The sequence below is a fragment of the Choloepus didactylus genome, chromosome 3 (genome assembly GCF_015220235.1).
Source record: "Choloepus didactylus isolate mChoDid1 chromosome 3, mChoDid1.pri, whole genome shotgun sequence".
In the NCBI taxonomy this organism is placed as follows: domain Eukaryota; kingdom Metazoa; phylum Chordata; class Mammalia; order Pilosa; family Megalonychidae; genus Choloepus; species Choloepus didactylus.
Genome location: NC_051309.1, coordinates 71466932 through 71481486, shown reverse-complemented (window position 1 = coordinate 71481486; position 14555 = coordinate 71466932). Strand labels below are relative to the sequence as shown.

The 14555-nt window shown below is 34.4% G+C and overlaps 1 protein-coding gene across 1 annotated transcript in view; it reads left to right on the top strand.

Annotated features, from left to right (window-relative positions):
* The window catches only part of LOC119530283 (transmembrane protease serine 11C-like), a 101364-nt gene extending 90543 nt beyond the window's left edge, over nucleotides 1-10821 (top strand). Inside the window, exons 7-10 of the mRNA XM_037831429.1 lie at nucleotides 3919-4090; nucleotides 5215-5474; nucleotides 6538-6680; nucleotides 10660-10821. Of these exons, the coding sequence (XP_037687357.1) occupies nucleotides 3919-4090; nucleotides 5215-5474; nucleotides 6538-6680; nucleotides 10660-10821 (737 nt within the window). The remainder of the gene's footprint in view (nucleotides 1-3918; nucleotides 4091-5214; nucleotides 5475-6537; nucleotides 6681-10659) is intronic.
* The last annotated feature ends 3734 nt before the right edge of the window (nucleotides 10822-14555 follow it).

Sequence of the window (14555 nt, the reverse complement as noted above, 5' to 3'; positions counted from 1 at the left end):
ATGATCATCTTGATCAAAACAGAAAAGGCAGTTGACAAAATCCAGCATCCTTTCTGATAAAAACATTTTGGAAGATTGGAATAGAAGGAAACTTCCTCGACATGATAAAAGGCATATATGAAAAACCTACAGCTGACACTGTATTCAGTGGTGAAAGACTGAAAACTTTCCCTCTAAAATCTGGAACAAGACAAGGATGCCCACTCTTACCATTGTTATTCAGCATTTTGCTAGAAGTTCCAGCTGTAACAATTAGGCAAGAAAAAGAAATAAAGTCATCCAAATCAGAAAGGAAATGTAAAGTTTTTACTATTTTCAGATAACATGATCCTGTATATAGAAAATTCCAAAAAATCAATAATAAAACTCCTAGAAATAATAAAGGAGGTCAGCAAAGTGGTGGAATACATGATAGACATGCAATAATCAGTAGTGTTTCTACACACTAGTAATGAGCAATCTATGGAGGACATCAAGAAAAAATTCCATTTTCAATAGCATCTGAAAGATCAAATATATAAGAATATGCTTAACCAAGGATGTAAGGACCTGTACACAGAAAACTAAAAAACATTGCTAAAAGAAATCAAAGAAGACCTAAATAAAGGAAGGACATTCTGTGTTCATGGATTGGAAGACTAAATATCATTAAGACGTCAATTCTACCCAAGTTGATTTACAGATTCAGTGCAATCCCAATCAAAATTCCAACAGCCTACTTTGCATAAATGGAAAAGACAATTATCAAATTTATTTGGAAGGGTTATGTGCCCTGAATAGCCAAAAACATCTTGAAAAAGAAGAATGAAGTTGGAGGACTCACACTTACTCACTTTAAAGTATATTACAAATCTACTGTGGTCCAAACAGCATAATATTGACATAAAAAGAGATATATTGGCCAATGGAATCTAATAAAGAGTTCAGAAATAGACCCTCACATCTATGGCCAAATTGACCTTTGACAAGGCTGTCAAGTCCACTCAACTGGGACAAAATAGTCTCTTAAATAAATGATGCTAGGAAAACTGGATATCCATATGCAAAAGAATGAAAGGGGACCCCTATTATGCACCTCATACAAAAATGAACTCAAAAAGGATCAAATACCTAATATATAAGAGCCAGGACCATAAAACTCCTAGAAGAAAATATAGGGAAGCATGTTCAAGATCTTTTGGTAGGCAATGGTTTCTTAGACTTGATACCCAAGGCACAAGCAATGAAAGAAAAATACATATATAAATGGGACTTTCTCAAAATTGAATACTTTTTTGCTTCAAAGGACTTTATAAAGAAGATGAAAAGGCCTACTTAATGGGAAAAAATATTTGGAAACCACATATCCAATAAGGGTCTAATATCCAAAATATATAAAGAAATCCTACAATTCAACAATATAAAGAAAAACAACCCAGTTTAAAAATGGGCAAAAGATTTAAATAGACATATTTCCAAAGAGGAAATACAAATGGCTAAAAAGCACATGAAATGATGCTCAATATCACTAGCTATTAGGAAAATGCAAATCAACACCACAGTGAGTTAGCACTTCACACCCATTAGAATGGCTGCTTTTTAAAAAATGAAAAATAACAAGTGTTGGAGAGGATGAGGAGATATAGGAACACTCATTCATTACTGGTGGCATTGTAAAATGATGCAGCCATTGTAGAAGACAGTTTGGCAGTTCCTCAGAAAGTTAAGTATAGAAGTACCCTATCACCTGGCAATCTCACTACTAGGTATATATCCAAAAGAATTGAAAACAGGGACTCAAACAGATATTTGCCCACTGATGTTTACAGCAGCATTATTCACATTTGCCAAAGATGAAAGCAACCCAAGGGTCCATCAGCTGATGAATGGATTAAAAAATATGGTATATACATACAATGGAATATTATTTGGCATTAAAAATATGTGCAAGCAACATACATGGATGAAACTTGAAGACATCATGTTTTGAAAAGCATCACGTTTCATGCCAGATGTACAACTATTGTATGATCTCACTCATTTGAAATAACTAGAATAAGCAAACTCATAGAGTCAAAATCTAGAATATCTATTACCAGGGGATGGGGTCATGATATGGAATGGGAAGTTAAGGCTTAAAATGTACAGATTTCCTATTTGGAATGATTGAAATATTTTGGTAATCGATGTTGGTGATGGAAGTGCAACATTGTGAATGCAATTAACAGTACTGAAATATATATCTGAATATGATTAAAAGTAGAAATGTTAGATTGTGTATATGGTGACAGAATAAAAATTTAAAACAAAATCCATGGAACTATACTGCACAAACAGTGAAGCCTAAGTTAAACTGGACTTTAATTAATAGTACAATTATAAAAATTTGCTATCATCAGTTGTAACAAATATTCCACACCAATGGAATGGTGGTGGGGTAGCATATGGGACTCCTGTATTTTATTCATGTTTGTTCTGTAAACCCACAGCTTTTCTAATAAAAAAAAAAAAAGATTAAAAATATTTTTTAAAAGAACAGAATAATCTAGAATCAATATACAAACTTAAGGATTTAGAGGGCCTGGAAATGTCTATACAAAACTTTACAAGACCTTTGCTTGTGCTTCCCACCCTCAGAAAATAATATCTTTAGGTATGTTTAGATTCATAAAATCAATAACAACTTTGTGAAACAATTAATCATCTAACCTTTCCAATTAACTTAAATGTTCTCAAAGATGGTGCAAGTGCACTTCTCTAATCTGGCTTTCTCATCCTTAACACTGTTGACATTTTGGGCTAGATAATTCTTTGTTGCAAGGTGGGTTATCCCATGCACTGTAGGATATTTAGCAGTACCCCTGACCGCTACACACTAGATAAGAGTAGCATGCCAAAATGCTTCCAGGCATTGCCACATAGCCCCTGGGGGAGCAAAATCATTCCCCATTGAAAGCTACTGCTTTAATCTATGTCCCCTGCATTGATTATGGAAAGCTTTTTCACTCTAAATCCCTAGGAACATACCTAATACAGGGAAAAGCTTTGAAGTCAAGCATTTTTATTTCAAGATGTCTCATGGACTATATAGACTTCATTTCTACAAATATTTGTTGAGGTTCTCTGTGGTAGGTCTGGAAATATATTAAAATAAAAAGATAGGTACTTGTCCTCTAAAAATGTTTATTAATGAGTGTGACAATCATAGTAAAAGATACAAAAAATTTTAAGGTACAAACTCAGTGCTTTAGATGAAGTAAAGATGAGATAATCAAAGGAACAGATGAAGGAAATGGGTAATAATTGTGAGGTTGTAACATTACTGCTGATTTGCTTTAAAAACTTAAAAGTTCAGCAGTTTCTCAGAATCTAAAAAAAACTAAAGCACAGTCTTGGTTCAGAGAAGCATGTGACTTTGGAAAATGGTTACATATCTTCATGTGTTTTTTTTTAATCCAGATATTGTGTATTGTGACTTGATTGTGAATGCATTTGTGTCTACTGTGCATCCCATCAGTGTTTCATTTACATCCACATTCATTTATATTTCCTTATGAATGTTTCCATAGCAATCATTGCTCTACAACAATTGCTCACTAAAACTGGAAAGTAGACATTTCCCTGTGCAAGTTTCTAATTTGTTATATGATTGTGTTCTTCTAAATTCAGATGTTTTATTCCACCCATCCCTATAGCAGGCCATAGAGAGACAACACAGACCCACAGATTGTGTATGTGAGTGTTGGTCGGGGGTGGTGGGGAGGAGGATGTCAATCATTTTGAATGTATTCTCAGGAAATTTCATATCAGCAGTCAGTCCTAAGACTGTGAGTTTTCCCAAAGTTAATAGTTAATAGAGATATGTATTATGGGGAGCTTGTTTACTATAGCAAAGCATGCATAAGCAATATCAATGCTAATGGACTCAATTTTGAGCAGGTTGTGGACATCGCACAATAACTCCTTCCGGCAACAAAATAGCAGGGGGCATGGATGCCCAGGAAGGGGAATGGCCCTGGCAAGCTAGTCTTCAACAAAACAATGTCCATCGATGCGGAGCCACTCTGATTAGTAACAGCTGGCTTGTCACTGCTGCTCACTGTTTCATAGAGTAAGTTCTGGCCCATGTGAATGTTTCAAAGTCACTCAAGTGCCTAAAAGTGTGATGCATACCTCTCAACAATATAGTCACACAACTATGCCTCCAGCTATTCAATATGGTGAGGAGTAGCCTCAAAATTATTCAATGAATTATCAGTAAAATAACAGATATAGTCAGGCAAGAGCAGTTTGTCCACAGTGGCACTACTGACATTTTGGACCAGATAATTCATTGCTGTAGGAAGGTGTCCTATGCATTGTAGGTGTTTGGCAGCAGTCCTGGCCTCTACCCCCTAGATGCAAGTAGCACTCCCAAGTTATGACAACCAAAAACATCTCCAGATATTGCCAAATATCCCCTGGAGGGCAAAATCAATGCCTCCCCCCTCATTGAGAACTAATAAGTTAGGGTCACTTACTTCAATTTTAAAAAGAGACTAGAAATCCCAAATCAAAGGATTTCTACTTCTTTCTCATTATTGTTATATTGGGTTTTATTAATTTGGTCATCAGTATTTAAATTCTGACTGCATCCTCCAAAACATGTTATAGCTATATTTAAAATGATGATGATTACTTTAAAGGATAAATTATTGAGCTCAAAGTTTACTTATAAAAAAGTAAAAAACTTTTTTATTCTTTTGGTTGACGGTTCTTTTCATTAACTTCTATTGCATTTGTGTAGCCCTTTTTTTTGAAACTTGATCAGCTGTCTTTTCAAAATCATGCTTGCTTATTATGTCACTTTCATAGAGAGCTTGAAAATGCTCTAGAAGCACTATTTTTTCACTACTTATACACAAATCATTGATTAAAAATAGTAAAACTCAAAAATATCTTCCTATTTATAGTTTTTTAATGGCTCAAAATGAGGATTTAGACTATTTCCTTAATTTCTATAAATTCACTCTGTCTCATATGCTTGCCCAATTTTTATTTAATCTTACTATCTTGTAATGTCATATTTATCTTTCTAACTCATCTTTTATATTTCTCTTACATACAGCTTTACTGATGTATGCTTATAAGTACTATGGAAATTCAAAATATTTTAATTGTTTTAAAAAGAATAAAAGATGAATTCCTACAATTCTGATAAATAGAACTTTTAATAAATAAATCTATTTTCTTTAGGGTCAGTGATCCCAAAGAATGGAATGTTAGTTTTGGGCTTCTTTTAAGCGATCCACAAATACAGCGAGGTATCAAGGATATTATAATTCACGAACGCTACCACTACCCTGCTCATGATAATGATATTGCTGTTGTACATATATCTTCACCAGTATTATACTCAAGCAATATCCGAAGAGCATGTCTTCCAGAAGCTACTGTTACATTTCCACCCAATTCAGATGCGGTGGTCACAGGATGGGGAACATTAAAATTTAATGGTAAGTTCCTAACTTCCTTTCACAGTATGGTTTGAGTTTTAGGAGTTGAAAAAAAACACTCAAAATCACAACTAAATCTGAGAAATGCTTCCTCTGGGTCATTTTAAAGAAGATAATGTGCAATGGATTGAAAAATATCCTTAACAACAAAAGCCACAAGTTTCATAGAGCTGTTCACCATAATCTCCCTTAACCATGTCAGTTTTTACGGAAATGTATTATTTGAATAAATAATGCATTTTCCTCTATTTCATTCATTCATTTAATAAATGTTCATTTTGATTACCACCTTAGTGCTGGGTACTGTTCTAAGTTGTTTGGATATAATAATGAATGAAATTGGCAAATATTCCTATCCTCAGAAAACTTACATTCTTAGCAAAGGAAGCCAGATAATAATCAATAAATATAAATAATTAAATTACACGTTTTATGGAGGTAAGTGCTATAGAAAAAAATAGGGACTACAGATGATTGGCCAATATGGGGCATAGCATATGGGAATGAGGATTGCAAATTTAAATGGTGGGAAATGAGTCGCCCTCAGTGACCAGGCAATATGTGAGCAAAAATCATTTCAATATGTGTATCACCATGACCCTAATAATGTAAAGATTTGGTGGCTATTTCTATTCATTTTGGAAGCAAAAAAATAAACCTAAAATTAATTCAAAGATCCAGAAATACAGTAACAAAATCAGCAGAAAATCTAAAAACAGCCTTGAAATGTATGCTTCTAGAATTTCAATTTTTCATTTTGCTTTCTAAGGCATAAATATAATACATTTAAAATTCCAAAACTGTTCAAAAGGAAAAAAATCCCATCATATATGGATGTATACACTAAGCACTTCTACGTCTGGTCATTTTTAGCACTACTTTGGCATGTTTATAAATAATGCTTGCTTCTTTGTTGCTAAAGAAGGAGACAAATACAAGCTGGATTAAAATGTGTTTTACATTGATTTGGAAAGTTTGCATAGTGTTAAAGATTGATGCTAATAAACTAGCCAGAGAGATTAATACTGACTTTAGCAAAAATTATATAATTTTCTTCCCTTAGGAAAAATTCCTAATATACTCCAAAAAGGATTAGTGAAGATTATAGATAATAAGACCTGCAACAGTGAAACGGTATATGGTGGTGTCATCACACCTGGAATGCTGTGTGCCGGGTTCTTGAAGGGACGTGTGGATGCCTGCCAGGTAAATCTGATTGTTCCAATTCTGAGATTTTTTTTTTTCTTATAGTTTTTAATGTCCAATTAACCAGTTCAATTTCCTCAAAGAGCTGACAATTTTAAAAGACTTAAGTATTTATTATAGCCAAACAATCTAATTAAAATTATTTTGAAAATTTATAGATTTCATTAAAGCACTAAAGTTGCTAAACCACCCTTCCTGTTATAAAAAGCTCAGATAGGAATGGGGAAGAGACTCAGTTCAGAAAAAACAATGAAAAGATGAAATGGAATATTGGTGATCTTAGTTTGATTGGCCTTTTTTTACCAAGAAATATTCAACTGACTCCAACACCAAACCTAACGATCACAGAGCTTTCTTAATCTGGCTAATATCCTAATCCAATGTTCTAAATATTTTATTTGTTTAACAACCCAAACCTTTATATAGCATTTTCCATGTGCCAGGCACTGTTTTAAGTCTTTTAAAAATATTAGTTCATTCAATCCTTGTGAAAAACCTGTGAAGTATGTTTGTATTATTATAGATTGTTTCTCAGATGAAGAGATTAAAACAAAAAGAGTTAATTAACCTGTCTAAGGTCACACAACTAGCAATTTACAGAATTGGGATCCAAACCTAGGAAATTGAGTTCTGGAGCCCATACTTTGAACCCTATACTAACCTGCCTTTCCTTATGCTTACTATGCTTCTAAAATCTCTGATGTTGTTTATAAACAATAGTCCTGGAAAAAAATACCACTGTAGTTATCTAGGCAGAGAGAATCAGTGATCATTTCAGGAGGACCCTTAATATAGTCATTTATTCTCTCATGTAATGACTATTTATTGTGCCAGACACTGTGATAGGTTGGGAAGTTAAAGGTGAGTAGAACATTATTCCTGTATTCTAGGAGCTAGAAGACATGCAAACAAGTATTTGCAATACATAATTATCATCTCTAATTACAGATACCTATCTTTTTAACTTTGCTACTAAATCTATTCATTGGAGTCATGGAGAGCTTAAATCCTTGTATCTTTTTATTTTCTCTCAGTCCATCACCTCCATTCCCATGGCTCTCTTCCAACTTTATACACCCTAAAACCCACGTTTTATTATTTCCACCACACTATTGACAGCACCCTCAATGACTTCACCATCTTCCACTTCCCCCACACCCATCTTAATTAACTCCAACCACAGAGCAATCGGTCTGCTTTATTTGCTCTTACATGCAAGATGCCAAGTACAGGCACAGGAAATCTTGAAGTCTTGTAAACTCGTGTCATACAATTACAGCTGAGTCCTTACACTGTATAATTCATTAATGTGTCTTTTATGGAGCTGTGTTAAACCTTCATTACATTCTTTAACCCTTATCTTCCCTAGCTAATGACATTGCTTCTTATTTACCAGAAAAAAAATGGAAGCAATTATATGAGAACTCCTTAATTTCTTTCTCCTTGATACTTTCATATTTTACTCATCTTTGCCTTCTAAGCTCAGGATGAGCAAGTTTCTTCTATTTAGGGATAATTTCTTTCCTGTGTTCTTCATACAGATATTGAATTTTCCATTTATTTGATATTTCTTCCATATTTTCCAATCATTATTACTCTAATGGACCCTCTCCTAATTCTGTAAACATGATCAAGTCTCCCCCTTGATAGATCCTACTCTTTCTTCTTCCCTTCTTGGTAGGTTTCTAAATAATAGTTTACCCTTATTGTTTCACATTCTCAACTTCTTTACTTTCGGACCTTACCACTTGCAGACTATTGACCCATCAGTTCACTGAAAGTATTCTAGTCAAGATTCCTAATGATTTTCTAATTGCCAAATCCAATACGTACAGAGTGGAAGGCTAAATGGAGGCAAGGGAGCTTGAGACAGTGGGATCTATTATTTTGCCTGAAAAGGGGAATGAGGGCTTCAACCAAGACACTGCATGAATGAAAAGACAATAAGAAAGTTGAAAGGACAAGATTTTGTGACTTATTAGCTGTGAGAATGAGGGAAAAGAAAGTTTCTCTATGAGAAACTTGAGAGAAGGTGGATAGGAGATAGAGCAGGTTTGAGGAGGATAGAAGTTCAGTTTGGAGTATGCTGAATTTGAGGGCCTATGAGTTATGTCCAGTATGCCACTGGAAATAAAACCTTGAGCCAGGAAAGAGTTCTGGCTAGAGATATGTACTTAAAGTCATTTCCAACTGGGTGGTAGTTAAACCCATGAGCACAAATAAATTGCCCAGCTAAAATGTGTAAAATAAGAAACATCTAAAATAGAACTCTTGGGTGCACGTGCTTTTAAGGGGCTATCAGGGGGACATAAAAAGCAAAGGTATTGTAGGATCCAGGGATCAGAAAAACAGCAAGAAATTGGTGTTGCAGAAGTGACACATGCCATAGAGAGATCAAATAAGATAAATCCTAGAAAGAATCTGTCAAATTCAAAAATTTGTTCATTGGTGAAATTTGGGAGATCAATTTTAGTACACTGGAGGAGAAAGAATCCTTTGGGAAGAAAGTTGAGAATGGGATGAGAAAATGGAAACTTTAATATAGATGATTTTGACACTTTGCTATGAAAGAAAAAAGAAAATTAGGGAAACAGAGGAGGTCTTAAAATAAAGGCAGGTTGCCATTTTTCAGGTAGACAAGACCAAAAAGCAATCATGTATGTACCTAGAGGGGAAAGACAATAGAGAAAATGAAGATGTATTAGAAAAAATGAACAAACAATGAGAAGATTATTGATAGAACAAGGTCCTTGATCCAAGGAATAAATAATGAGATTAGCCTTGTAAAGGACTAAACACATTCATTCATATGAGGAGAGTAGATACAGCATGGGCTGGCATAGGTGAGCTAGGAAGTCAAAAGGGACAAGGACACTAAAAGAAGGGATTGTCATCTGTTACTCTGTACTCTATGAATTTGAAAGTAAGCAATATACTAGATTCTACTGAAGGAACCAGATTTTTACAGCTGTGAGATGTCAAAAGTTTGAGCTGGTTGCCCTGAAAAATGAGAAAGAAAGCTGGCCAGACACACATAAATATTGTTGAGAGGTATTGGTTAGAGGATGTAAGTTTGTAAAATGGTTTTTCATAGTGTATGGTTTGGCCTAGGATACGGTGGGGAGGAAGTTTAAAGATAAAGAGCTGAGGATGCAGTTGGAAGACAGTGGTTCAGGTGAATAATGGAATCTATTATACATAAATAAAGAGGGGAAGTAGGAAGTGAACTAATACACAAAGAAGAAAGAGAGGAGTCAAAGAATTGGCATTAATGAGGTTAAAGAGCAGATATAGAGTGAAAAATGGAATATGAATATTGAAAGGATAGGTAGATGTAATCATAATGCTGAATAATGACATTTCAGAGGTGGAGCAGTCACAGGTAATAACAAGGAGTGACATGGAAGGGTGGACTAAAATATGTGGATTAGCAGAGTCAAGGAAGCCAAGAGACTGTGAGCTAAGGTATCCAGAAATGGCATCCAATAGATGATGAAATTATCCACAATGATGGAAAGAATTAGAGCAAAGGAAAATCCAGATGACAACATCTATTATTCTGGGAAAATGGCCTAAATATTAATAGATGAAACCCATAAGGGATGTCAGGATTAGAATAGCCAAATTACATGATTCTGAAAATTGAAGGAATGTTTACACAAGAATAGAAGAGCAATAGTCCAGTGCTGGTGGTGGGTAAATACCAATCTTCCCTTTTTCCCATCATTGGCCTAGAAATAGGGGCATTTGGGGAGATAATCAAATCATGCCTCAATATGGCTGCATAAGCAATACTGCCTCCAATATCCTCTTTGGGTGATAATTAAGTTGAAATGTATCAGATATTTTCTATTATATTTATCCAAAGACATATACTAATACTTTTTTTTTCAAGAGACAATTCTAGAACACAAAAATAGTCATTTTAAATGATTCATCTTTTAACTATTGCAATTGCATATATCCTATTTCTCTCTAGGGTGACTCTGGTGGACCTCTGGTTCGTGCAGATTCTAAAGGCATCTGGTTCCTTGCTGGCATTGTAAGCTGGGGAGATGAATGTGCTCTTCCAAACAAACCTGGAGTCTACACTCGAGTGACATACTATCGAGACTGGATCAGGTCCAAAACTGGTCTCTAATACATAAGTTTCCTGTATATTAAAGTTTGCAGGTCATTTGCCCATCAAATATGTTTGTAATTCCCAAACCATATTTACTTTAGATATCACCTCCCTAATGCATATTAATCTTGCCAACATAGATACATACAATTTTAAAACAGTGAAAAATTTTGTGTTAGATTTCGGTAAGGGTTGATTGAGACTAATGGACCAGGACATACAATTTTCCTTTTACCCTTTTCCAGATTGGAGGTAATTATAACAGTGAATATGGATTACAATTTACGAAGGACAACTGCCCTGCTAATTTAGTTAGATAATTAATTATAGAATAGTGTGATTTCCATGATCATAGATATTAGCAATAAATTTCCTTCTGGATGTATAAATAATCCCTTGCTGATAAACACATGGTTTGCACAGGATCAACATATTGGTAGGTTGTAGCTTAGTACAGGAATAATACCTGTAAAAAGTTACCAAGGAAAATCTCTCTGCCTATTTCTTTCTAGTCCTTGTGCCAATGGTAATTCCTTCTCTATTTACAGTTTTCTCACCTTGAGTGACACAAAACAGCATGGGAATCTCATAGGGTGCATGGAATTGATCATGGTGCATGTTGAGTTTCCCCATTTGTCTTTCAAGTATGAAAGTGTGGCCAGAATATGGTTCTCACCAATAGTGAAATTATCCTCAGAACACATGGGCTACGTTTCAATATAGAGCTTGAGTAATGCAAATAAAGCTGTGTTATATATCTGAAACTCTTAAAATTCTTCAACAATACAAATTATCAACAAGAACAAATAATGCAGAAATTTTTCTTCCACTGGACTCACCTTTTGCCTATTCAGAAACATCTTCATGAAGTCACAGATGTCTATAAGTGTACTGGCTTGCTGTTATGCCCATGCCAACTTGCCAGATCAGCAAGTTGGTTAACTTTACTTTGGAAATTACTCATCAAGGTGCCTTCCCAGACTACAGTCCACCAGTGTCTCTAGAGGAGTTTACCCATCTCTTTTCATCACTGACAATCCCATAGCTACCAATAATAGCCATTACTATGATGTAAACTTTTTTCACAGACCCAATAACATAATTGCATTAATAATACTAACATTTATTGACTCCTTACTATGTGCCAGACACCATTTGAAGCATTTTACATGTTTTATTACATTGAATGTTCACAATAACCCTGTGAGGATGATCTCTTATTATCTAGATTTTATAAATAAGGAAACTGAGGTACAGAGAAGTCAAATAATTTGCCCAAGAGCAGAGATTTTATAATTGACTGAGCTGGAATTCAAAATCATGTGATTCCAGAGTCCACATTCTTAACAAACATGCTATGTTATATAATATGGTTATAACTAAGGATCTATGAAATATGCATATTGATCAGAATTCTTTTGGTTTCAAGTGACAGAAATTCAATTAACTTTTGCTTAAGTAACAGGAAATTTATTGGCTCATCTAACTAAAAAATCTAGGGATGTATATTTGGCATGGCTGAGGCTAGATCCAGGAGTACAAACAATATCTCTATCTCTAACCACATCTTAACTTTCCCCTTCTCTGATTCATTCATGAACAGGAACTTCTCTTGAAGTAGTAAAGATGTGCTCAGTAATTCTAGATTTAGATTTTTCTTAATGCTTAGCTAGGCTGACATCCCAAACAAAACTAGAGCCCTCTTGCCCACTGGCTACAGTTAAAAAAAAAAAAAAAAAACGTCTGAGGAAGTACTCCGGCCCAGCTTGGAGCAGGGTGCAAAAAAATGCTCTGTAAGCCAAATAAATCTACCTTCTGACTTAGTACACTGTTTTTCAAAACCATATAACCTCAGAATAAACAGAAATCCTATCTTTTCATTAAGTCTTGTCTCAGATTTTGCATAAAGAAGTGTCATCTATGCATATTCCCGTATCTTGAAGAAAAGCAATATGGACAAGTGATATAAGCCACAATACTCTTCTTTATCTAATTTCTTCATCTATAGAAACTGGGTAAAATTTCTGTGGGAAAGAAACACAACATTTAATTTTGAAAATAATTTGACATGAAGGCAAGTATGTTAAGTTAGCACATTTAAGAAGTATGCTACCTCTAAATAGGGCTGGTTGAAGTAAACCAACCAATGTTGATATACTGTGTGATGATATACTCGCTTTTCCTCTATATAGAACAGAGAAAATAATAGGCAATAACAGTAACAATGGAACTTCCCCACTTGGACATTAATGTATTAAATACTGTATCCCTTCAGATTAGGGCATTTCTGCTATAAATAGCATCTGGCAAGAATTCATGAATAAGAACTTTGAATTAATAGTGAAATTAATACACCAAATATAAATAATGGCCAAGTTTATAAAATAGGTATGCTGTTACATATACATCACAAGTAAGCTCTATATGTTGAAGTACAGTTTCTCCACAAATTCCTCCTCATTAGTGAGCTAGGAATTCTTTCATGAACTGAAGGTTCATTTCTCAGTTGGTTTCTTCTTTTCCCTTCTTAAAGCTCAAGCTTTTGTGACTCCTACCACCCGAATTATCTGGCATCTCTTTCAGCATCTTTGTGATTGTTTGTACTCAGCTGTGGCTTATAGACTCTCAAGTTATTTCAATATCTAGTAAAGCCAATTCTAGTTTGCTACCCTTACTGCAGACTACTATTTATGCTTTGATCTCTGATTCCTCTCCTTTTTGCTCCAACTGCTAGTTTTGCTGCTTTTCTGGGCTCTTTTGCTGAGCATACTACTTTGTTTATGCTGCTGGAAAATGTACTGTAGATTGTTCAGATCCTTTCTGGCATAATTTGTTTACTTTCCCTCAGAAAATCCCTAGTTTAAGTGTGAAGGACTGGCTTTCTCAAAGGTTTTCACCAAGAGGACTTTCCACCAAGTAAACAAAACAAAATAAAAACAAAAGCCTTTCAAGAGAGCTTATTATTTCTTTGTTTTCAAGAATAAACAAAACAAAATAAAAACAAAAGCCTTTCAAGAGAGCTTATTATTTCTTTGTTTTCAAGAATCCCCTTACTAAAAAAGAAAAGAGCCATATTGATACATTTTCAAATGCCCCTCCCCCCCAAAAGCATAGTTTTATCACATTCTCTTTTAATCTTTCACTGTGTGGGGGTTTTAATATAGGTTCAAATTAATTCTTTTCTGAGAGTAAAACTGTTCTCCCAATACATTTCTTTAAAATTTTGTTTATTAAAAAGAAAGTGAACTTCATGAGATTAGGGCATTTGTCTTGTTCTGTATCCCCAAAGCCTTGAACTCTGCCTGGCACATTATAATAAAAATTTGCTAAATAAATGAATGAGAGGATAAAGTTTGGAAACTATAGTTCCAATCACTATTAGATGATGTATATCCACAGATGAACATAGTCCATTTTAATCAGTGGAAATCTGTGCATAATAAAAAAGAAAACAAAAAGTAATTTTGAAACTGAAAGAGAACATAAAAGACTATGACATAAATTTTACAGGTAACAGAGATGAGATCCAAGAGAGTTGAGGGTCACATAAGAGTACTGGTATCTACTGATTCTCAGTACAATGTTCTTTCTTCTACATTACATTCATTATTTTTAAAAAATAATTTAAATCTCATGACAGAGGATGCTATTGCCCTCAAACATTGATTTCCTAGAATGATCTTTCAATCAATCATACTGGTTGCAATGAACATTGTTGGTGTTCTACCCAGGTCCTTTTTATCAGATGTGGA